Source organism: Habropoda laboriosa, unplaced genomic scaffold (assembly GCF_001263275.1).
Source record: "Habropoda laboriosa isolate 0110345459 unplaced genomic scaffold, ASM126327v1 scaffold143, whole genome shotgun sequence".
In the NCBI taxonomy this organism is placed as follows: Eukaryota; Metazoa; Arthropoda; class Insecta; order Hymenoptera; family Apidae; genus Habropoda; species Habropoda laboriosa.
Genome location: NW_017100404.1, coordinates 3,928,759 through 3,952,003, shown reverse-complemented (window position 1 = coordinate 3,952,003; position 23,245 = coordinate 3,928,759). Strand labels below are relative to the sequence as shown.

Below are 23,245 nucleotides of genomic sequence, written 5' to 3'. Positions count from 1 at the left end.
TCAGATCTCTTTGCTCAGGATGATTCCACAGGGTTGAACCACGCCGATGTTCGTCAATTTCGGCCTCTTCGAGGTGCTCTTGCCTTCGTCTTTCTTCAACAGCTCCTCTATCGAATATGGGTTTCTCTTCCTCTGAGGTTGCGCCGGTCTCCCTTCGACCGCCGCTTCTTTGGCCATTGTGCTCTGTTCGTTTCCCGTTTCTAAGATCCGCGGAGACGACGTCTTCTGTTTGTCACCGTTCACAAGCGGTGGACTCTGTCTGGTCTCGAGACTTCCGGAGGAACCGGATGTGCTGTGTCTCACGAACGCGCTGCGATCGCTGCCGATCTTCTGGCCAAGCTCCAGGATTATCGGCGAATTTTGGAACGGTTTGTAATGGTCCTGGGACTCCGTGTTCTCGTCTAGATCGCTCTTGTCCAAGGAATCGTCGCTGCCTACCATCGAGCTCGAGCTGGACTTCAGGTCGACCTGGTTCGTTGGTCCACTCTGCTCCGAAAGACGTTCCACGTCTAACGACCTGCAAGAGACGTTTTACATCGTTAGTTTACGCGTGTTTTTATTGCTTCGCCGGAGATAATTGGGTGCTTCGCTGTTCGCGGTAAATCTTGAAGAATTGTCACTTCGGAGGAATTGGCTTTTCGTTTTAATTACAGGAAGTCTTGTAATAAATCCTTGCGAACGTTCTTCCCTCGCCTCTTTTTTACAATTTTCTTTCGTTTAAGCGTCGGATTTTTAAATAGTAATTTACCAAGAATTGCACGAATTTTAATCAATATACGAAAAACTAAAATTTTCAACTCGAGCGATTAATTTTGCGAACGATTCAAAATCCGACATTTAACGTTCATTCGTTCATCTATATTACATACAACATACCTCCTATTATTTTATCACAAAAGCAAAGCTATACAAATCTGACTAATCACCGCGGTTACTCACTCGACGTTAAATATCGTCACTTCTGTTATCATTTCATCGTTCGGCAGTTAATTCAGGGATTTAATCGAAGAACGATTTCAGTGGATGAGAAAATAAACGAAACTTACGAGAACGACTGCATTCCGTGATGTAAGTGGAGCGTTGTTGCCTGATAGAGGGACGAGTAGAAGCTCGGATTCCAAGATGGCGCGCTGGTATTACCGGAAGTCGTGGAAATGTGCAGTGGTCCCAGAGTTCCCGGATAAAATAATTGGTAATCCGTTCTCATGAGCGCGTCTATATGGAGAGAGAGGAAAGAAAGAAAACAGAACGATGCAACACATGAATAATGCAAGTTTTATTAAGCATACAGAAGGACGGTAAATGTCGTATTTTCAGTGCGAATGGTAATTCGTTCGAGGCTTAAACATTTTTCCCCGTCCCTCTCTCTCTGTACACACAGAGAAATTCACTGAAACTGAAGATAAGTATTAATCAGAATCATCTGTCGCGTTGTTTTTATTCGTTACAGAATCGACGATTATCTTAAATGCCTATATTACACGAAACAGCCAAGGTTTATTGCAATCTTAATGTCTACATCTTCGTGCTCGACACTTTAAATTAAATCGACGCGCATGATCGCCGTGGCTACTTCTTTAGGCGAGCAACAAGGATAAAGAGAAGATTTCCACTTCGTCCAGTGATTAAGAGGAGATTCGGTTTTATCGTCTATAGTAACTTTTTCTTTTTTCAACGTTTGACGAAACATCTTTTATCTATCGTGTAAAAATGAAAAATCTTATCTCGAGTATTTTTTCATCTGTCTGATTGTTACAGCGGCAGATCGAATTATTAGAGGCACCTGCAAGAAATCGACAGCTTCACGTTGTAACGATTAAGTTTTGCTGATGAAGATCTAGTTGTACCGAATTTTTATTATTCTTCTTTCACGACGCGTTCAGGTTTACAAATTGCAAATACACACTTGGCGACACTTTAGGCAATATTATCTGCGACATGGACGTTACTTTGTGTCGGTAGTGCAAATCGCCATTTGTTACAGTTTTCTTGGTTTATAGATCTTGAGCACTTCAATTTTTCTTGCAGTGTTTTTACTGTTTAGAATGCACAGTAAGTTAGTAGCAAAAGGTAGCTCTACCAAATTCTAACATTGTTGCTACTTCTTAACTATTTTTCTCTGTAACTACATAAGCTAAGTTTAAGCTAAATTTTTAATTAAAAATTGTCCAGCGTGAAAACCTTGATACTGCGATTTCATTTCTACAAAAAAAAAAACAACAAACATATCTGTCGTACTGTTATTTACCTCTCTTTGCTTTACCTAAACCAGATCAATTTTCGAACGAACGTTCCACGGTTGACAGACGCAAATTTCGCAGCCTTCGCGTCAAAGGTGAGAAAACAAAAAGAAAAAGAGCGAAAGAAAAGAGAGCGGCGTTATAGACAATTTACGGAATAAACGAGGTGAATTGCGAGGCAAATTTCGAGTCTCTTCAAGGGGTTGCGTGACGGTGATCTCGCCGCAGCTCGCTGACGAGTCAATCGGCCACAGGGTATTTTACGAATTCCTCTTCTTTTTCTTTCCTCTATCCTTCCTCTCCTCTCCATCTCTCCTCCTCCCCGCGTTCCTGTCGTTTCTTTTCTCTGCAATTATTGCATCTCTGCAACGTTCCTCTCTCTCTCCTTCCTTCCTTCCTTTTTTCTCTCCTCGCCTGCGGAACCGAATCGTAAAAAGGGACGAAAACAATGGACAAAATTCCAACAGTGATTCCGAGATACGGACAGATGTTTAGGGGATCATTAGCCGGTAATGGCGCACTCGCAGCGCAGCTTTCCTTCGCATAATGAGCCGACTTCTGACGTGCAGAGTCGCGTGAATCGATCTCGAAGCGGGAAGGGAGAGGATCGTTGGAAATTCGACGAATTTTCGGCTGACACTTTCCTGTCATTATTGTACTGCTGCTTTCCGAGACTTGCTGTATGCAAAAATTACACGAGCGAAGGTCTCATTGTTCGTCGAACATGTTCGAGGAGCGACATATGTTGAAACGTGTCGTTTCAACGTTTAAGTGGAGGACCAATTTCCTGTTCCGCGGATCGTTCCTTCCGTATTTTCGGGAGAGACGGCCGAATGTCATCACTTCGGTTTGTTACATTTGGAAATAGTAGCCGAATAATTTCATTTTTAGTACATCTTTTTAACGTTCTTTCTATTTAAAGTAAGGTAACTATTCTGGATTTATTATTATTATTACAGAGTTTTTCTAAAAATTAGTGGAACACTTTCTCAGGATTTGAAGCGTGTAGAATTAATTAAATGCCCAAAGTACATAAAATGTCTGAAATACACAAAATATCAAAAATGTCCCAAATCCTACCCAAACTTAAATCGAGTATTTGAACAACTAAAACCGTTGGTAAAAGTATTGTATCTAAGCATACTGTAACCATTGGTAAAAATAATATACAACAAATTGCAACAATTTCGTTGTTTGCATATTTAAATTTCGGAGCGCATTCTCACCTCTATTTGCGGCGTTCGAGGAAACCTGTGAGGCGTAGGTGCTCGGGGAACCCCCCTCGATCCCCGTGTGATCGGTGTGAAGTCCTCCACCGCGGAGAATCCGATTTACCGAGGAGACAGAGGGTAAACTCTGAGGATCGCAAGCGCCTTGTCGCGCGAGTTGCTCTCGAATTTCCCACGCGAACATCGTCGGTTGATCTTGCTTCATTCGTAGGATCTTCTTCACGACCGTGGGTGTTGCCACTTGCTGCAAAACAGTAGAGAATGTTCGTCCATTTGAAACCGATAACGCAAGAAAATGAAATTTTCGTTTTTTTGGTCACGCGAGACACACAGATTTCTTTCTTAACGAGTTTTCACGTAAAAAGTTAACAAGGTGATCGAAAGTAATTGGTATCCTCGCTGTGGTTAATGTTTTCATCGAGTTTGTCAACTTAGCAAACGACCATACTTAAGGTCTAAAGATACACCGGTGTGGTAATTGGCAATTAAGGCGGCTAAATTTGGGAATTTAACATAAAATAAAGGAAAGAAGTATGTGGCGGAGGACGATACAATGTCGCGAGGTGGCACCTGATGCTACGCGAGAAAGGGGTGATCTGTATCACGGTTATTTCCGAAACTTAAACGACGCTGCTTGCGATACCTGTCGAGATATAACGCGATGTTATCGATTCAATATCGACACTACCCCTTCATCATTCCTTCTCCCGATTCTCTTTACCTCGACACTGGTTGCTTTTCTTTTTTTTTTTTTTTTACCGATGATACAGCTGATAGAGATAAGATTCTTGCGGTTAAATATGCCATTTTTTTTTTTTTTCGCGAATGAAGAATGTTTTACTGGAAAAGAAGAAGAAGAGAAAAGAAAGGAAGAGATGTAAATGTAACACCTGCAAGGTCGTACGAAGCAGAGGGACGTGTAGACGTTTATTATACTTTGCTTTCCAATCAGGACTCTTGTGTAATAAGAGTGTATCTTTATTAGTCCTCATAAATTAAAAGAGTGATATGTAAATTTCAGAAAGTCGATTTTCTTTTCTGCATTGTCCATTAGTGTACGGATTTTTGGATAAATAGTTCGTGATTTGTGGTTATGAAGTGTTACGGGGAACGGTAGTTTCGCAGGATTTCCGTTTGGGGAGTACATTTGGTGAGAGGTGGTGATTGTAATATCAAGAAAGATCTCTATTGCACTCTTTTACAGCAAAGTATGTCTCAAATTCTGAAGTGATCATTTCTGTAAATGGTAATTATCAAAGTGACCATTTCTCTGCATATTAAATATCAAATGAACATTTTACCGAATGCCGAATACCAAAGTGACAATTTCTTTGAACGTCAAATACCAAAATGACCACTTCCCTGAACATTAAACACTAAAGTGACTACTTCTTCAAATAGGAAATAACAAAATGACCGTTTCTGTAGATATTAAATACCAAAGTGACCATTCCCCTAAACATTAAATATTAAAGTGACCATTGCCCTAAAGATCGAATGCTAACGTGACCTTTTCCCTAAATACCAAACACCAAATCGACCATTCCTCTAAAAATCAAACACAAAAATTGCCCAATCCCCAAAACATCAAACACAAAAGTGACCGTTCTCGTAGATATTAAATACCAAAGTGAACACATCCCTAAATACCAAACACCAATCAGACCATTTCTCTAAAACTCAAGCACAAAAATTGCCCAATCCCCAAAACATCAAACACAAAAGTGACCATTCTCGTAGATATTAAATACCAAAGTGAACACATCCCTAAATACCAAACACCAATCAGACCATTTCTCTAAAACTCAAGCACAAAAATTGCTCCATCCCCAAAACATCAAACACAAAAGTGACCATTCTCGTAGATATTAAATACCAAAGTGAACACATCCCTAGATATCAAACACCAATCAGACCATTTCTCTAAAACTCAAATACAAAAATTGCCCCATCCCCTAAAATCAAACACAAAAGTGACCGTTCTCTTAAATATTAAACCCCAAAGTGGCCATTCTCCCAAACACCAAATACCAATACAATCACTCCTCCAGAACAAACCTAAGAAACGAACGAAACAGCAGAGACTCCAGCTCGAAAAGAATACCGAAAATCGAGGAACACTTGGACATCCCCAAAGGACGTTGCAACGGTTCTGTGCTGGTAGCCGTTGCCAATCATTAGCCTGGTCATTTTTTCCTGGCCGGGAGTGGGCGCTATCTCATCGACAAATTAACACGAAAGTGGTCACACTGTCGTCGAAAGGGGCAGCAGCGGCAACGGCCATATGTCGTTCACAGGTGAAGCACGTCGGTGAGCTGGTGAATCAGATAACGAGGAAGGTCCCAAAGGTAGGTGGGTAATGCGTACCGCACTTTATTACAGTTTAGCCCCGGTTTACCGAGGAGGCGGGCTCATCTGCTTCTCGCAGACGCGTCCCGTTTCTTTTCGACGGTGGGTCGGTCGGTCTCTCCCTGCATCGCAAAGGGAGAGACACCAGTGGTGCTCAATCTGGCCACCGTTCATTTGACTTGCTAATGAACCCACACGCCCGGGCCCCACGATAATTTTATGCTAACGTGATGGAAATGTTATTCGTCCGTACACAGATTTTCGAGATCACCGATTTCTCTGGGGCGGCCACGCCACCCGACACACGGCGAGAATGATACGACACGAAGAGATAGAAAGAGAGAGAGAGAGAGAGGGGGGGCAATTTTCTTGAGCAACTATACAGTCTGCACGCTGGGGGCTGGGACCGATCTTTCGATTTATCCTCGTGATTATGACACCTTTGTGGAATTCTTTTTCGTTTTATGGGAATCACAGGATTAGAATGATTTACAATGTGATCGTTAATTCGTTTGGTTACGCGTGAAGAGTATTAGAGTGTTTATTAATCTTGTTTTACGATTTGCTGTGTTTCAAGATTCTGTCGAATCTGTCGATGGTAAGGTAGTCGCAACGGAGATATTCGTAATGGATGAATTATGGTAATTCGGTTATTATCCTTCACGTACGTGTTTCATAGTTTCCGATGCAGTTAGTTTAACGATCTCATTGGAGTGATCAATGCTAATTTGTTTGGTAAATGAGAATGATGCGGTAGGTTCTGGTTGGAGGAAAGTGTTTACGTTGGAAAAAAGCTACTTGTGAGATGTTATCTGCTAGGTAGGAAATTATACCTTTGGTTATCTAGTGAATTACCTAAAGCATGTTACGCATGAGTGTCGTAATAATTCTTGACTCGTTTTGGGACGAGTTATCGGGATATTGTGATTAGCTGGCTGTTGCGTTATGAAATGGACGATTTTACAGGCGTGGAAGGAATTTGATACCAGACAACACTTATTATACGTCAACTGTTCACTGAAACAATCGAAGATTAACTTAAATAGCTACCCCAAATTATCAATCATAAGATATTTAAAATCTCAAAAAAATTGCCGAGCATCAAATATACAAAATTTGGGCAAGTTTCCAAAATTGGAAGTTAAGCAACATCCTAAGACACACTCATCGCTGAAGCAATCGAAGATCAACCCAAGTATCTACTAAAAATCATTAAACACAAAATACTGAAAATCTCAAAAAATGATCGATCCTGAAATACACAAAATTTAGGCAAGTTTCCGAAATCAGGACACAATCGTTCACCGAAACAATCGCGGATCAACCTAAGTACCTACTAAAAATCACAAAACACAAAATACTGAAAATCTCAGAAAATAAAAAAAATTTCAAGTATCAAGTCTACAAAACGTCGAAAATTACCAGCAGAACAATACCCTAAGAATCGATCACCTATCCAAGCAATTCCCCCGGAACAACGCGACGGCCGGTGTCTATTGAATGGCACCGATATGGAAGCACCACTGGTGGGCAGAACGTTTAAGGGGGCACCCGTCGAGCCGGTCGCCTAATAGTTTCAGGGGTTAGGACAAGCATCGCGTGCTCCCGGGAGCATCTCAGATTCTAATCTGACACTTCCGTCGTCATTGCCACAATTACCCTGGCCCACGATATACGTGTCCTAATGCCTACCCTCTCGCGTTGTACCGCGCGTACCCTTCGACGGACCCCGACACGATCCACGATGTCTTTCGTGTGCGTGCCACACCGCCACACCACAAAGGAAACTCGCCGCACGGACATCTGGCGCTAAACGTTAGATAACGTAGACTATCGAACAGGTTGACCAACTCGGTAATTACTGACCCGAACCGGCTGGGTATTCTGTCGGTTTTCGGTGTTATAAGCCGCTCCAATTGTCACAAAGACCTAAATAATAACGTCTTCTCACCGCTCACACACCACGTCGCTCCTTTCTTCCGCTTTCCTGTTTCAACGTTCCTTCGCTTCCTTTTTTCGGGGGGAGAGACGATCGCGTCTCGTTTTTATCGTTGGGGTTGTAAACGGTCTGGTGCATTTTTGTCGTTGTCCGGCAGAGAGTCGAAGGGAGATCAAGGATATCTGATTGTATTTGATACGAGAAGGATGTCGTTTCTGGTAATAACTGTTTGACAGTTTGTATTTTTTTGATGGTTGTTTAATGTAGAGGATATCTTTGTCGGGAGGTTGATTCAGCGTTGAGTAGAGAGTTGAAAGGGATTAAGGTGTGTGGAAAGTCCTTTTTTAAAGAACAGAGATATTACGAACACAGCAGAGCGTCGGTTATCTGAACCAATTGGGACTGAGGTGGTTCGGAGAATCGAATTGCTCGGATAACAGTTCACTTAATGAAATACATGCATGTACTTGCTCAGTTTGTAGGAACGAAGCCTAAAATTGACTTATTGATGAAAATATAAAAAAAAGAAAATACTTCGAAGTAACAATATACGTTTATTAAGAGAGTTTATTTTTTACTCGTCAATCGGTACCGCTACACCATAAGTTTGTTTACTCCTCGAACCGATGGTTCGGATAACTGACGCTCTACTGTATACGAATATAATAAAATTATATATACAATTGTGCTCTAATTAAGGGTTTCTGACTAATTTTCGAGAACAAGATCAATACTGCACTTTCTATCTAAAAGAGGTCATCTAATTCTCCGTGTTAGTTTAAACGATAAAAAAATGTTTCACACGCAATTCGAATAGCAATAAGACACGTATCTTTTTGGAAATTTGCAAGAAACGTTCCCATAAATTATTACATTTTCGTATTATTAAAATTGCTCTACGCAATTCCTCCTTGAACGTTTAAAAAAATAAGTAGAGTCGTTTGAATAAAATTTCCCAATCTTCCCTGTTACAATTAAATAAAGTGTTCTGCATACATGTAAAAATTCACAATCGTCTGCTCCCTCAATTGCCATTCCGTCGTAACGACGAACGAATTACCGATCTACAAGCTGCGTTAATTAGCATCCTGATCTGCAAACAGAGCGCGGCGATTCCACGCTGTTTGTTTTCCTCGTCCCGTGACGTTTTATCGGCTATTACTAAATCATGCATCGGAAAATAAATACCCATCCGTCAGAATGCTCGAGCGCGACTCGTCACCGTGCTAGCGCGAGATCTTAATTACCAGATAAATGGAAACGCTTCCGATCGACGAACAGGAATCGCCGAGAGAAAACGAGTGTCCGCATGCGAGAATATTTATGACGCTTTCTTGGAGAGAGTTTTGCTGAATGTATCGAGCGATCTTACGGAATTAAGCATTCTGTGCCTATTAATAATAATGCGAAACTTCAACAATACGGAGCACTGAAGCATTTGTTGCGTTCTCCACGAGTTTCGGTGTAATTTGAAAAGGAGGGCGAAAAGTATTTCGAAAATATTGAAAATTTCTGATACGAATACCCCTATTTTATTGGTAATTTCAGCCTGAACACCGAGAAATGGATTTGGTATGCAATTAAAGGAAATTCTAACCTCACTTTTTCTTTCATTCTTTTCACACACTCCTAATTTTCTTAATTTTATTTTCTACCTTCCTTAACCATTCTATCGCCCTTCCTTTTCCCTTTCCTTTAACATTTATTCTTCATTGAGCATTAGAATATAATCTTCAAGTATTTCGAATATTAAAATTGAAATTTTTCTAATATTAAAATATACACGCCGAACGCTCGGAGTACTGAAACATATTCCTTACACAAACACTAAAATCCGCTCGTCAAACTTTCCGAGCGCTAGAATGGAGCTATCAAATAAATCACTTAGAGTAGAAATCGTAGAAGACACTCGAAATTCAAATTGCACACTCCAATATCCTACCTCTCTCCCCCGTGAAAAAGAGACGACACGGAAAAAAATTTCCATTAAAATGGCACTGGTGGGGCGAATTTTGCGATACCCACTCCTTCACCTCGCAACGTGTAATTTCCCGTATCTTAGTACCATTATACTTCGCTCCACGAATCTCGATGCACTGCAAATACAGCATTCGGTCGTTTTCATTACACCGCGTAATAGCAGACGTTGATAATAAGAGGAGATGGATGGACAGGTTTTGTAAATTAATTCTACCGATCGGTTCCAGGAAGTTAGCCGTGCGATTTTCTTTCTTAAATGAACGGTGATCAAACAAATTTCCGACGATCGAAACACACACACACACAACTTTGTGAACGTCGCGAAATAAAAGGGAGGGAGGAGAATTGTGAGACGTTTTTAAACAAACACGGTAGAAAAAGGAGGATCGAGAGAGATTGAAGCGCGCGATTTTCTTCGCGTTCAATGGCGTTCCACTTTATTATCAGGACCTTCGACGGGGCGTACATTTTTCATGAGACAATTTTCTCTGCCGTGATGCGACGCCATTATCTGCAAGCGTATCGCGCCGCTTCGAGCGCGTACACACCGGCAAAGAGAGATAACGAGCACGGGGAGGAAAGTACTGTTGGGACACGGTTCGAAAACGTGCACGACGCACGCTGTAACACGTGTAGATCGACGGATAGTTCGACAATTAATTCGCAATTTAACCGGTCGATTGGAAAATAATCGGTCTGGCTTAACGACCGTGACGGGTTTCCAGGAACGCGCCACCGACGACCGGCGTCGGTGAATTTAATCGGCGTACGAGCGCGCGAGGCGTGATCTTCCTTGTAATTTTGGAATGAGAGTATCGGCGAGATTCGACTTGGGAGTTCTGGCGAAGTTTCCGGTGAGTTACTACTGGAGACATTGTTGGCTCGACGTAGAATTAACGTGAAATTGCTATTTCGCGTAGGGAAGATTGGGTGGAAAGTGTTTTTCTGCTTTTTCACTATTTTCTTTCAGATAATTGGCAACTTGGAGTTTCTGTGATATTTCTCGAGTCGTTTGGTTAGATTAGGTTTTTTTAAAACTGTTTTATTTAAGATAATCGACTAACTTCGAGGTATTGTTTAAGTAATAATTCCGTCAGTTCGCAATTATCTTTCGTAATTTTGTTCTCTACCCTCTTCCATTGTCACGCAACCTTATACTCTGGAAACCCACAGTAGAGATTTGTAACGCCGTTCACTCGTTCCTAAAAAGCCGCATACTATCTGTCTAAAACATTGTACCTCTTTGATAATTTTTTGCACACACGATGTAATGCAAAATAATCTCAAGAGAGACTAAAATTGCTCGAGATAAAAGAAAAAAAGTAATTTTGTTCTGCTTTAATCTTCCTGTTCTAATTCGAAAGAAAATTTTCATCTCACGATTAGACTTCGTTTAGTTTAAATAGTGCAAGTTATGATTACAAAATTTCATTGTTATCTGTTCTATTATTATTCTGCTTGATTCTATTATTATCAGAATTCTAGGAAAAATTTGAATTACTTCATATTTAAACGTCGGTTACGTTTCGCGAGAAGGTGAACGTAGAAGATGTCTGACACATCAACGACTCGAACTACTTTCAGCGACGAGATTAAATCTACGGAATGGTTCTTCTTAGTATGCACACGGCGCATTTACAAAGGCGGTGGTCTGTAGGTTCATCAACGATCCACACTTACTTTTCGTTACTTGGCAAAAATTTTTCGGCAACTTTTAATGGACGTTCGCGGAAGAGAGGGCAGAGTTAAGAGTAGCTTTCGAAAGAAAGCCATCAGATTAAAGCTACCGTGTAATTAAGAGTTCTCCAGCTCCTTGCTCATTATGCAATTACGAGTATTCTTTTTTCCGCAACGAAAAGTTTCGACCGAATCGAGAAGCGAAATGTACAATTAGCGTACTTAGTAAGATCTAACGAAGATATCCTCAGTAAGGTTTCAATCAATTTTACGGTACATTTTTTTTGCAGCTTCAGTTGCTGCGTTAAAAATGTGACTCACTTCGACAAGAGTACACAAGTATCTCATCTCCGGTAATAAAGATGAAGAAATTGTGTTTAAGAAGAAAAATGTTAACTAAAATAACTTCAGCAGAATTCGTGATTCAATTTTGCCTTTAATTTGTCATTTTAAAATACACTTACTTTTCTATGTACCTTCCATCTTTAATTCTCTCGTGACACGTATAGAAGAATTAATATTAAAGCATAATTACAGCCGCTATAAACACGTTGAATTGATTTAAATATTTCACCGTTTAATAACGCTCAATCACTACTTCCCTCCGACAGAAAAATGTGTTAGGCGGCATACGACAGAACAAAGTATAATCATCTCTCTTTTCCTTAACGCAGTCTTTATCGTCTCTACAGGCGTTGAAATCACCGGATCGCAATATTTTCCTCGTCGACAAAAATTCCCACTGAAAGCGAGGGGAAAAAAAAAAAAAAAATGCAAAGAACGGAAGGAAAGGAATAGGTACTTGTAGAAAATCGATCCTTAATCCTCCTCGTTACCGGCGGAAGAAATCACGGAACTCGAAGATGGAAACTGTAGAAACGTAATATCCAGCGGCTCGACTATTTTGGCGTCGTCGGTACCAAAACGAACACGCTACGATAATGGCCGTTGATGACGATCGTTTACATGCGCTCGTAATCATCCTCGAGCAGAGTCAGAATTTAAATATGCTCTTCAGGTTTCCACGCGCGGCAATTCACTGGCCGCGGCGCGGCGCGGTGCCGGCCAAGTCGCAATTCAACGCCGGGAGGTCGATGCACGCCAGGCATGGCCGTTATTAAAATAAATTCATTAAGCCCGAAACGGGGATCGCGCGAGTTCCCGCACGGGCGCATCGTAAGAAATTCACCGTGTTGGTAGCGTGCAATTATATTGTCATTAGTGACGTCACGCGCGTAATACACAACGGGTTTCTTTTTACGCTATTTTCTTTTCTCGTCGAGTGGGTTCGCACGGGGTACGCACATCGTGGCGGTGGAGAATCCATCTGGACGAAGATAATCCACCACTACCCCGTGGCTCTTGATTATCGAACGCGTGTAACGCGCCGCGTACAGAGATATCGCGCGGCGGCGTCGGAACTCGTTAACTGGTAATTTCCCTCGACGCCATTTCTCGGGCGCAGGATGCGCAACGCGCCTAACGTTCGGCAAAACTGTGTTTCACTCTGTGTTTCAGAGAAAGACTCGATGTACACGATTGTGATCAATTTCGAATTAAATCCAGCAGTTACTCGTCTTGACGAAAGTTTGGTCGGTGAAAATTCGGGAGCTTGAGCCTGAATTCGAGAACCTGTTCTCCCGGAATATTTATGACACGCTTCTGTGTTGCTTTTGCCCTGGATCAGCGACGATGTATCAGTTTTCAATGGCAGTATGCTTCTTAGGGAATTGAAAACGTATCACTATGATTGCACTGCACGCGATAATTACATACCTACGAGTTAAACGATACTATTAAATAATTTTTAAAAGAAATTGTCGAAACAGCCGGACAACGTTGCCCACTGACGATCCACGGTGTCACTCGAGGACTCGAATTTCACATTTCGAAGTTCTCCAACAGAACACATTTTCTTCAAGCGACTCATACCCCACCCTAACCTCCTCCATTACTCCGTGCAAATATCTCATCCTCGCATACGCAACGCGAAGGAAATTCGTTATTAATCCTCTGGATGCTCAGCTGATGCCAGTGTATTACCTCACTGCCCACGCGTTCCCCGTGTCACCGATTCTATAGTAGATAATTGAACGATCGATTCGAACCCCGCCGGGGGCTCGTTAATGGAAAAGAAAAAAAGAGCAAAATCAATGAAAGATGTTTAATATCGTAAATCGAGCGAGCCATGAGAGCGGCGTTGTAAATAAAGAATTTGAAATTCAAATTGGACAAGCATTAAAGGCCGCGCCCTCGTGTGCAGTATTCAATTTTTTCGCGCGTAAGAACGGGTCTAAAAGGGTCCGCCTAAGTGCGTCTAATTCGACTCGTTTTCGGTCGAAACGATCGAATTTTACGATATTAGAGACTATCGCGACATCACGTTCACCGGATAATTTCCGCTCGAGCTCGCGCGCGACACTTTCAGGCACAAGAGAGCTCCTCTCGCGCGAGAAAAGCGAGCAAAGCCATGAAATTATGCAAATGCACACCTTCGCCGCCGCCGCCGCCGTCGCTGCTGCAAGGTGTTTGGATAATTGCGCGCAGCTACGTCGGCCGAGCGCAGCCCTTACTTAAAATCACATCAGCGCGCCGCTCTCTGCTCCCGGCCGACGACTCTTGCGCCCGCGTCTCTCGCCTCCTCTCATCAGTGTCACCGCCCCATAACGCACGTATCCTTCCTTCGTTTATTACGCTTTTTGCCGCGTCCGTTTCTTTATCTCCTTTGCTCCAATAATTTCGTCCGAGTAATTGCGCGGGCATAGAACGCGGCCAGAAACTCGGGGGTTGAAATGAACCGCGTCGACGTTTGTGTCTTTTTCGGTCGTCGTTTTATGCCTCGAATACCTACGGTTCTTCTTCTTCGCCGTTCGGTGACTGGTTCGTAGGAAGTTTCTACGTTTTGCTCTTTTTCCTTTTTCCCTCGATTATTTTTCTCGAATTTTTAATTAATTGCAGGTTGGACGAGTTAAAGCGTAATTGAAGGCGATTATTTATCGCGATCGCGTGTTCGCTGTACCGGGAGAAGATTGTTGCGAGTGTTTAAGGGGGAGATTGATGAGAGTATTGGAGAATTGAGGAGGGATTCTGATCTATCGGGAATAACGCGAGATAAGTGTGCGGTAGTTTGGAGTTACTGTTGAATTTAAAGATACAGTGTGTTCAAAATGTTATTCGATTTTTCTTCCTTCGTGAGATAGGGAAGATTTGTTACACTGAAATCTGTCGTATTGCACTGATATTTATATTTTATTTCACACGATTTTACTCGATTAGGTGTACATTCATTGACTGTGTCTACTGTATATCGAAGAGACCATTGTTTCAAGGCTTTCCATTTAAATACACTCTAGATTTCATGCAACCCCATAGAAAAAAAAAATTGCAAATAGGTCCATATCTCGATAGTAGAGTTAAATTGATCCATAATTTATATGTGACACTTTTTGTTCAGAATAAAATTTATTATATTTGACACTCTTTGTTCAGAATAATTTCCCGAATATACCGGCGAAGATGCTCGGTTTATTCGCAGAATACCTTTTACTAAATTAAAAATGTTTATGAACCTGGAGATCGTGTTGTGATTATGTCGTCACTCGAAAATAATAGGAACTCTTGTAGTAGTTAAATAAAACAGCGTCTTCCCTAATCGAACATGAATTCTGAACCACTAAATGTATAAATTAATGATTAATTAAATTTGTATAAATTATCATAGTTAAATAAATCGTTTTTAATAGGTCGTTTATGGTACCAAAAGGCACCAGCAATGGATGTAAAGTCGTTTCGTTGAATTATTTGAAATATTGAAAATTCTCGAAGACACGCACCTTCGTTTTGCTCCCTCCGATGCTTCCTGGTCGAATGCTACCCGTTTCGTAGAATCTCGTAAGGATCTTTGAGACGCATCCATGGGAGACGAGAAGCTGTCGCGAGATATCGCAAGGTCTGACACCGACCAAAGCGAGTTGCACGATTCTTTGTCGGACACAGTCGGGCAATGGCCTCCCGTTAACAAACACACCACCCAATTGATTAACCCCCGCTTGACCTGCAACACCAAATAATTAGATATTTTAATTTAATGCTCCTTTAAATTTCTCTCGCTTCTTTTCACGTTTAATTTATTATCTCTCCTCGAATCTTCACATAATTCCTTTCTTTCAGTAAAGAAAAAGTAGAATTAATAAAATTTCTCCATTGAAACGTGCATTAATCTAAATATAGCTGGCTATTTTTCATTCTAATTTAATCAGTACCTTCAACTCCCTCGATTTACGGTTTCTTAATCTACAATTTCGCTAATTATAATTGCTACTCAGTGATAAATCGCCTCGGGTAATTTTATGCCCAACAAGGAAAAGAGCGCGGAGGTAAAGAAAGTCTATCAAGAAAATTCAAACGTAGTCTTCGAACATATTTTTTAGTAATCCTCTAAATCGTAGGGGAACACTCGAAATCCAAGTTGTGCAAAGCTCAAGTTAATTTTTATATGAAAACACTGTAAAACTCTATAAAATTTCATTCTTCACTTCGTACACTTCAATTCAATCGAAATCGTCTTAACTACCGAACTCTCTCGGTCCACAAAGTAAAACAGACAAAACGGTTTCATACGTGCTACACCAGGTGCTTCTAAACAAATCGATACAACCACCATTTTCCTTTAATATCGCCAGAAAAAGCGTCATTATCCCGGAGATTATTGCGAGGAAAACCGCCTATGAACGAACGAAAGCGGCTACCCGGGCATTAGCTAAATTAAATCATTAGTTGTCGATGGGACGACAAGATTGACGGTATTACCAGGACGCAGGTGTGTTTGTTCCCCTTGAATAGAGAGAGACAGCACGTGGAATAGCAACGATCTGCTAATAGTTGCACGATTTTGGGTGGAGCGTCGCCATGTCGGACAGATGCCTTTTCCTTTCCTCTCCGGGTTCGCCTCTGACAATATCAGCCAGTCGAATTTCCGTCCCGTCGGACGAAACAGACGAGGGGAAGAGAAAGAAGAAAAAAAAAAAAAATGGGAAACGAAAGAGAAAATCGTCATTCTAACATTCTTGCATGCGCTATGCGAGGGAAAAGAAGACGTATAATTATCTCTCCTGTTCCGCCGGCGGATGTCGGACGAGGGCAAGAAGCAGAAAAAGGAACAGCGATGCTCATCGAAATTGTTTTCCGCTAATTTTCAAACGTCCCCGGTCTCGATCCCTCGAATTACCGTTTTTAACAATTTTTCACGCGCTTCAACGCGAAATAAAATTACCGAGGTGAGTGTGTGCGTGTGTCGGCGCTCTTTTCCATTCATCTATAGGCGAAACTCGTCGCCGATCCGCCGTTTTATAAACGGACACCGCTTATTTTGCACTGTTCCTCGAGTTCCTTTAACAGCTATACAGATGCTGCACGGAGATAATACTGGATTTTATTCTTCTTTCCTTTCTTTTATTTTTTCATACGTTTGATACGCTGCAAAGGTGGGGTAATTGTTACCTTCTCGCTGGTAATTAGGTTCTTTTTAATTGCTACAAAGTGAACAAAGTTTTCTATCGCGGGCAGATTTTCAGGGGGATGGAGTATGTATGATCGCGTACTTTCTTCGCGGCTTAATAGCGGACGCGAAACAGTGTCCTGCGGTACGATTGCTCAGCGGGACGAGGCTCGTTTTAATTTTACCGTGCATACATTAGCTATGGCTGGCTCGATACAGCGTTTAACCCTTTGGGTACCGAGCTGCAACGCGTGGAAATAAGCTTCCAAACTGAATTTCTTTTTCATTTCGAGAGAGAGAATGATATTTTTTATTCACAGTCTCGGTGAGTAATTAAACGAGTAAGAATATTGTACTCGTTAAATTTGAAAAATATCGTGCAAGTCAGAATCAGAAAGAAAATGTTATCTCGGTTAGACTAAGTATAAAATTCAACACGGACAAACTTTTAACGTTGAACGCTCGAAAATATCACAAATATCAATCGTTGAAATTCTACCGAATCTATTTAAAAGAAAATAGTCGCGACAGGAATTTACTATTTGCAAATTGTCGCGGTTAATGTATATTTCGTTCAGATGAATGTACTAATTTCCTTTACGCATGTCCAAGACGAATTAACCCGGTAGCCGTTCGATTAATTCCCAGAACGCATCTGCTGTATAAAATATTACAAAATAAGATGTTGCATTAAAACTGGCGTCATTTAGAACAGGAAGTCCAGCAGTTACTAATAATCGTTCGCAACAAACGAACGGACCTTGATGACTTTTAATATCGGTGGAAAGAACGAGAGAGAGAGGGGGAGATTTTTAAAAGTTGCTCAATCTCCGTTGATTTTCGATATCCTCCGGAGCGTTTCCTCTTTTATAGGCCACTTTATTGTGTGACGATGCCGCGTCAAGTAGTGAAAAACGAGGCAATTCACCGATCGATAAAACTGACCCGTCACGATCGAAGATCAAAAGAGGCACGTTCCGTTCGATCGAGAACGAATTATCATAATTCTGTTCATTCGGCTGAAAATTCGAAACGAGGATCGTTTCAAGATTCCACGGTCACAGCAGCTGCTTATGGTATTCAGCGAATAAAACCGACGCAACCGTTTCGCATAATCCTTCACGACTCGTCGTCGGCTTTATCTTAATAGTCGAATGTTCCGACCAGGGGTTATTTAACCGAGATGATTTTCAATAATTAAATCTTCCCGTGCGTCGTATTCGTAGATTGAAGAGGGTTCGAAGTATTTTATGCTGCTTTCGAGAAACTTATCGTGGAAGCGGAGATCTAAAGAAACGCAGTTACGAAGAAATGTGGAACGGAAGCTAGATTTCTCTAACTTTTTTTTTTTTAATTTTGATCCAATTGCAGAAAATAGAATATGTCGAACTTCAAAAATGTGCAAATTACTCTAAAAATAAATTGGACACTTTGAAAGAAAGTTTTATCTTTCTTAGTCAGTTCCTAAATAATTTCAGTTACATTCCCAAGGTTCCAAACGCGAAACTACTCTCACCGCTGTAACTACATTCAATTTCGAAATTTTCCAAATTTCCAAAGTAAGCAGACCTCGATAGCAGGCGAACGTTTTTTCGACCACGAAAACGTGGAATCGAGGGTGCCGAGGTCGCGACAAAGCAGGCTGCCTCCGCTCGAAGGGGGAATCGTAAAATTGTAATGCTCGGAATAAAAACGTCAATCGATCACCAATTTTATATCCGCGCGTTGAAAATCGTACAACGGCGACGGTAGACGACGGGTCTTCGGTCTGTCGCGCGTTAAACCATACGCGGAATAAAATTTGAGTTACACCGCGTTATGTGACCCACTCTTCTCCACGAAACTGTATGGAACCGAGGGAAACGGACGGGACAGGCCTCGAAGACATTAAGTCCCCCATAAATCTACGGTGGCTTACCGGCCGCGAGAGATCCCTAATTCTCCGATCATTTTCGGTAGCCGACGATTACTTAACGGCATAATTATTATCGAAGCCGAAAATCTCCTGGAAATTTCTGCAATCAAGCGTGGAAACGAGCCGATTATTCCCTCTGCTACGTGCTTTTTTATACACGCGGTGTAATATCGTTCCTGTACAAATGGATTCATTTAACGAAAGAGCGAATGTGTGGAGGTAAAGATGTTTCTGATAAACTTGGCGGGGTAAGAAGCGAAGGAAATTTGGCGAAGCGGTCTGATATTTAAGTTGAGAAATTTCGAAAAATGTTGATCAGTTTGTGGTTCCTTGTGTGGAATTGGTTGAATAATATGTTGTGAGTGATGGCGTGAATGTAGTGCGTTTGTCGAATCGTCTCGAGATATGGAAAACGAGTGGATCGTACAGAGAAACAGGGAGTAAAAACAGTAGAACCGCGTTGTTATTGATATCAGTGAGTACGTGAGAATTTAAAATATATTCATATTTAACTTGTTAACAAGTGTTAAACAACCACAATTGGTAGCAGAGCGTGGTTGCAGCCATGTCGGATCCTTGGAATATAACGACCGTGGAGGTACTAGACGATAAAAATTATTTTTTGTGGAGTGAAAAGGTCGAAGGGATTCTTCGCTCAAAAAAACTATGGAAAAAGGTAATTGGTGTCAAACAGATAGAGAAACCGTTAGAAGGGGATGCAGAATACGAAAAGAAATTGAAAGAATGGAACGAGTGGGATGACGATAACACATCAGTGATTCATCTTGGTTTAATCGTTGATTACTTTACAGCGATGATTGCAAATGATCTATCGTTGTACTTTATTTAACCCATTCTTTCGTTTTTTTTTTTTACCGTATCGTTTCAAAGTCGGTAGATTAAATTAAGATGAAAGTGCCTAAAGGATGAAATTAGGTATTCAACAGTAAAGTTAAACTAAGCGTTAAATATTAAGTTTGGTGGAAGTGTGAGAAAAATTTTTTTAACAAATTATCACGTGTTATACAACCACACCTTGCAGGTTCATATGTTGCACGTATGTAGAATACGTAGAAGTGAATATAAAGTGTGCAGATAGATTAGGTGATTCATTTAATCCGACGATTCTACAATTATTCGTAAACAATTTGTTATACGAAAAAGTTTCTTGAGCAAAAATTGTACGATTTCAAGGGAAACACGAGTTAGAATAATTACTTTCACACAAAATTTCTTCACTTTGATTTCTTCAAACGGAACGCCCTGTATTTCTGCATGGAAATTAAAAGATAAATATGAATTAAAAATGGAGTGATTTCGAGTCATAAGATTAGGTGGAGGCTTCAACAGGCTTTTGAAATGAAAAATTATAAAATTATACCAGAGTGTTTAATTAGAGGGGGAAAAAATGGAATTGTGATGAATTTCTGATGCGTAGATCTTCGATGCGAAACACGTGGACAGTGTATCAAAGGATATCTTTATTTGCCTAATGAAAGTTTCACTTCCATGGGCTGTCGTGGGCCACCTGTGGCCCACGGGGCATGGAACGTGTTCAGAAATATAATTTGCGGCGTGATACTGCAATAACACGGTTAGAAAAGTGAGAGAATGTTAAATGCACATCTATACATTATTCAGCAGAGAGTTTTTAGCGAGAAAAAGAGGTTTCTGTAGTAATGAAGATATAGCGGTATGCGTTTGATCATTTTTCTACGCAACCCTGTTTCCTGTGTTAAATCCAGTATACCGTATCTCGTTAAATATATTTCGCGAAATACTTTGCTATTTTAATTATCACTTCACACGCATAATGTGTAATTTTGAAGAAATGTCTCAAAGAATACTTTGCAACTTTCGAACGAGAAACCTAATCTCTTTCACACTTTTCCACGTATCATTCGCCGTAAGAGCCTTGCGTGCAATAATTTCCATTTGCCGGCGCGTTTTAATAAATTTCACTTATTGCACATGATTGTCTCACGGTGTTACGTCGATAATCTGCGAACGATTAACCGTCACATCGTAAAACACAAGCGTAGAAACGGATTAACCGGCGGTTTGTACCAATCAGTGGGCAACAGCCACGAAAAGTTTCACGTCCGTGGGTATCGTTCCTCTTTACAGTTACGTAAATTACACGTTCGCCGAGAGGGTTCCCCCGTCCAATGATCCAGATAGGTAATTACGAGAGGAAAGAGAACGAAAAGAAGAGAAAAAAAGAAGGAAAACGGCGAAAAAGGAGCTCGATAGTAATAAAAGAAACACGCACGTCGTCAGCTCTCCGTCGTCGGATGATTTAAGGCGGTCCCCTTAACAGCGGCGACAAACTTTTCGGCACGTTATTACGAAAAAATTACATTAAAAAGGGGCGAAATTTCTCGCGTGTCGATCCCTCGTTATTCATCGACGAATATATCCGACAGCGGGGCAACGATTTATTCGACGTTATCGGCAATTATTATTCCGCCGCTTTAAAAAAATCCTGTCGCATGTGTCCTCTTTGTATCTCTCTCTCTCTCTCTCTCTCTCTCTACCCGCCTTTAATTTTGGCGCTACACGATAAAAAGAGTGTCGCTTCCTGTTCCAGAGAGCCTCGGAGGAGATCGGCCGAAATTACACGCGGGCAGAAACAGCGACAGGCCGACGGCGACGCGACCGCGGGGCCAAATTATTATTACGGCAAAAAGCGAGCAGGAAGTTGTCCTTATCCTTATAAAAATCTTGGTACGAAACGCGAAATTGCGCGAATAAATGTCGGATTCCCGCGGCTCTTCTCGTCTCCGTCACCACAGGAAAGGTGCAAATTTATCGAGCGTGAAGATCATCCAACGGAGACTCGCCCGATCTACCGGAGAGGGAAAAAAGGGCGTAACATTCAATTTCGAACAGTTGTCGTAGTTTTTCCGTTATCGAGGCATTGTACAGCCAGGAGAATTCTGTACGTTGCGCGCGTGAAATAAGTGTTTCTTCTGATAGATCTATCGGTTAGGAAGTGAGATTGCTTTTTTTTTGTAAAAAAGTTATAGTTTCGTTGCAAGGTGTTTGATGTAGTTTAGTATGGGAGGCAATTACTTTTAACGAAGTTTCTAGAGAACTTCTCATCGACTTCTCTGTTTCTTATGTGATTAAGGCTTCCTTTGAGCGAATGCAACTTCTCAGTTTAGTAGAATAATTACCATAAACGGTCAAATAAAAACATTTCGTGTTACGGCAGTCGACGTGTTAATGAAAAATTCTGTATCGCAATATAGAATAAAAAATTCTAGAAAAAGTTCCATAAAGAATTCCGTATTATAAAATTGAATAACATGGAAGTTCCAAGTAAAATAGCACATAAATTAAGAAAAGCGTAATTAACAGAATAATCCTCGCATAAATTTCTATACCTTCAAACTCCCGGTTTGGGAGCAAAGTTTACGCGGTAGAGCAGAGGCCAATCACAGACGCAGCATTACAAAGAAAAATCAGAATAAAGAAGGCACGAAAACAGAGGCGTAATCACCATGAATCAGTGGGTTTAATTGCTCATATACCAGTCGAACAGCGAAATCAGAGATAAGGGATCGAACGTGTTTGATAAGACCGGAGAGCAGAGAACGAAGCAGCGAGCGGGACTAATTGTAAACGAGAGAAAAACGAAGAAACCAAAGTATCCGAAATCTTCTCGATGCGCATACCGACACGTAACACCGTACAGGCTATAAACTAGCGAGGTTGAATAATAAAAAAGAAAAGAAAGAATTTATGCGACGGGTCGCGTTATAGAAGCGCGCAGGGGTGCATCTTTGGATACATAATAATGGTTAGCTTAGAATTAGCGAACTAATGCGAGCGAGAATCGATCGCTATCACGCTTGCCATTTAGGCCCTAACCAAACTATACACCTGCCTACCTGTAATCACGATCCATCTACGCTAACAGATTTCACTCTCTCTCTCTCCCCGTTTTTCCCTATTCTTTGCGTACGATGGACACGCGATGCGACTCTCTCTCGAGTCGATCCTAAATCGCATGTATTCGTAATTGAAACGTACGAGCGATATTTTCACCCTTTTGGCACGGCAATCTCTTTTTCGGAGAGAATTGCGCCGCGTTAACAGCTGATCGAACCGGTAACCGAGGACAATTTTTTCGTCTTGTTATTCGGGTAACGAGTATACTTCGGGATTGAACTGGAGGATCGATCGAATGTAAGAGATCGGCGGGAATTTATGGAAGAAAAGGTTGGCAGAGTTTTGGAGAATATTACAGGTATTACGGGTGTTTGGTTACTCATTTTTTTAATGGTAATTGAAATAAAGTTTCGTGGAGTAACGAGAGGAGCTTGTATGAGTAATATACGAGGAGTGGAATGGAAACCTTGAAATTGTGGTACAAAATTCGATACATCGTGTAATTATCATGTAAGTTAGGTT

At 41.2% G+C, this 23,245-nt stretch overlaps 1 protein-coding gene across 1 annotated transcript in view; it reads right to left on the bottom strand.

Moving 5' to 3' along the window:
- The window catches only part of LOC108575369 (paired box pox-neuro protein), a 25,206-nt gene continuing 1,961 nt past the window's right edge, over nucleotides 1-23,245 (bottom strand). Inside the window, exons 2-5 of the mRNA XM_017938142.1 lie at nucleotides 15,248-15,468; nucleotides 3,467-3,713; nucleotides 1,047-1,215; nucleotides 1-517 (exon numbers count right to left, since the gene is read on the bottom strand). Of these exons, the coding sequence (XP_017793631.1) occupies nucleotides 1-517; nucleotides 1,047-1,215; nucleotides 3,467-3,713; nucleotides 15,248-15,468 (1,154 nt within the window). The remainder of the gene's footprint in view (nucleotides 518-1,046; nucleotides 1,216-3,466; nucleotides 3,714-15,247; nucleotides 15,469-23,245) is intronic.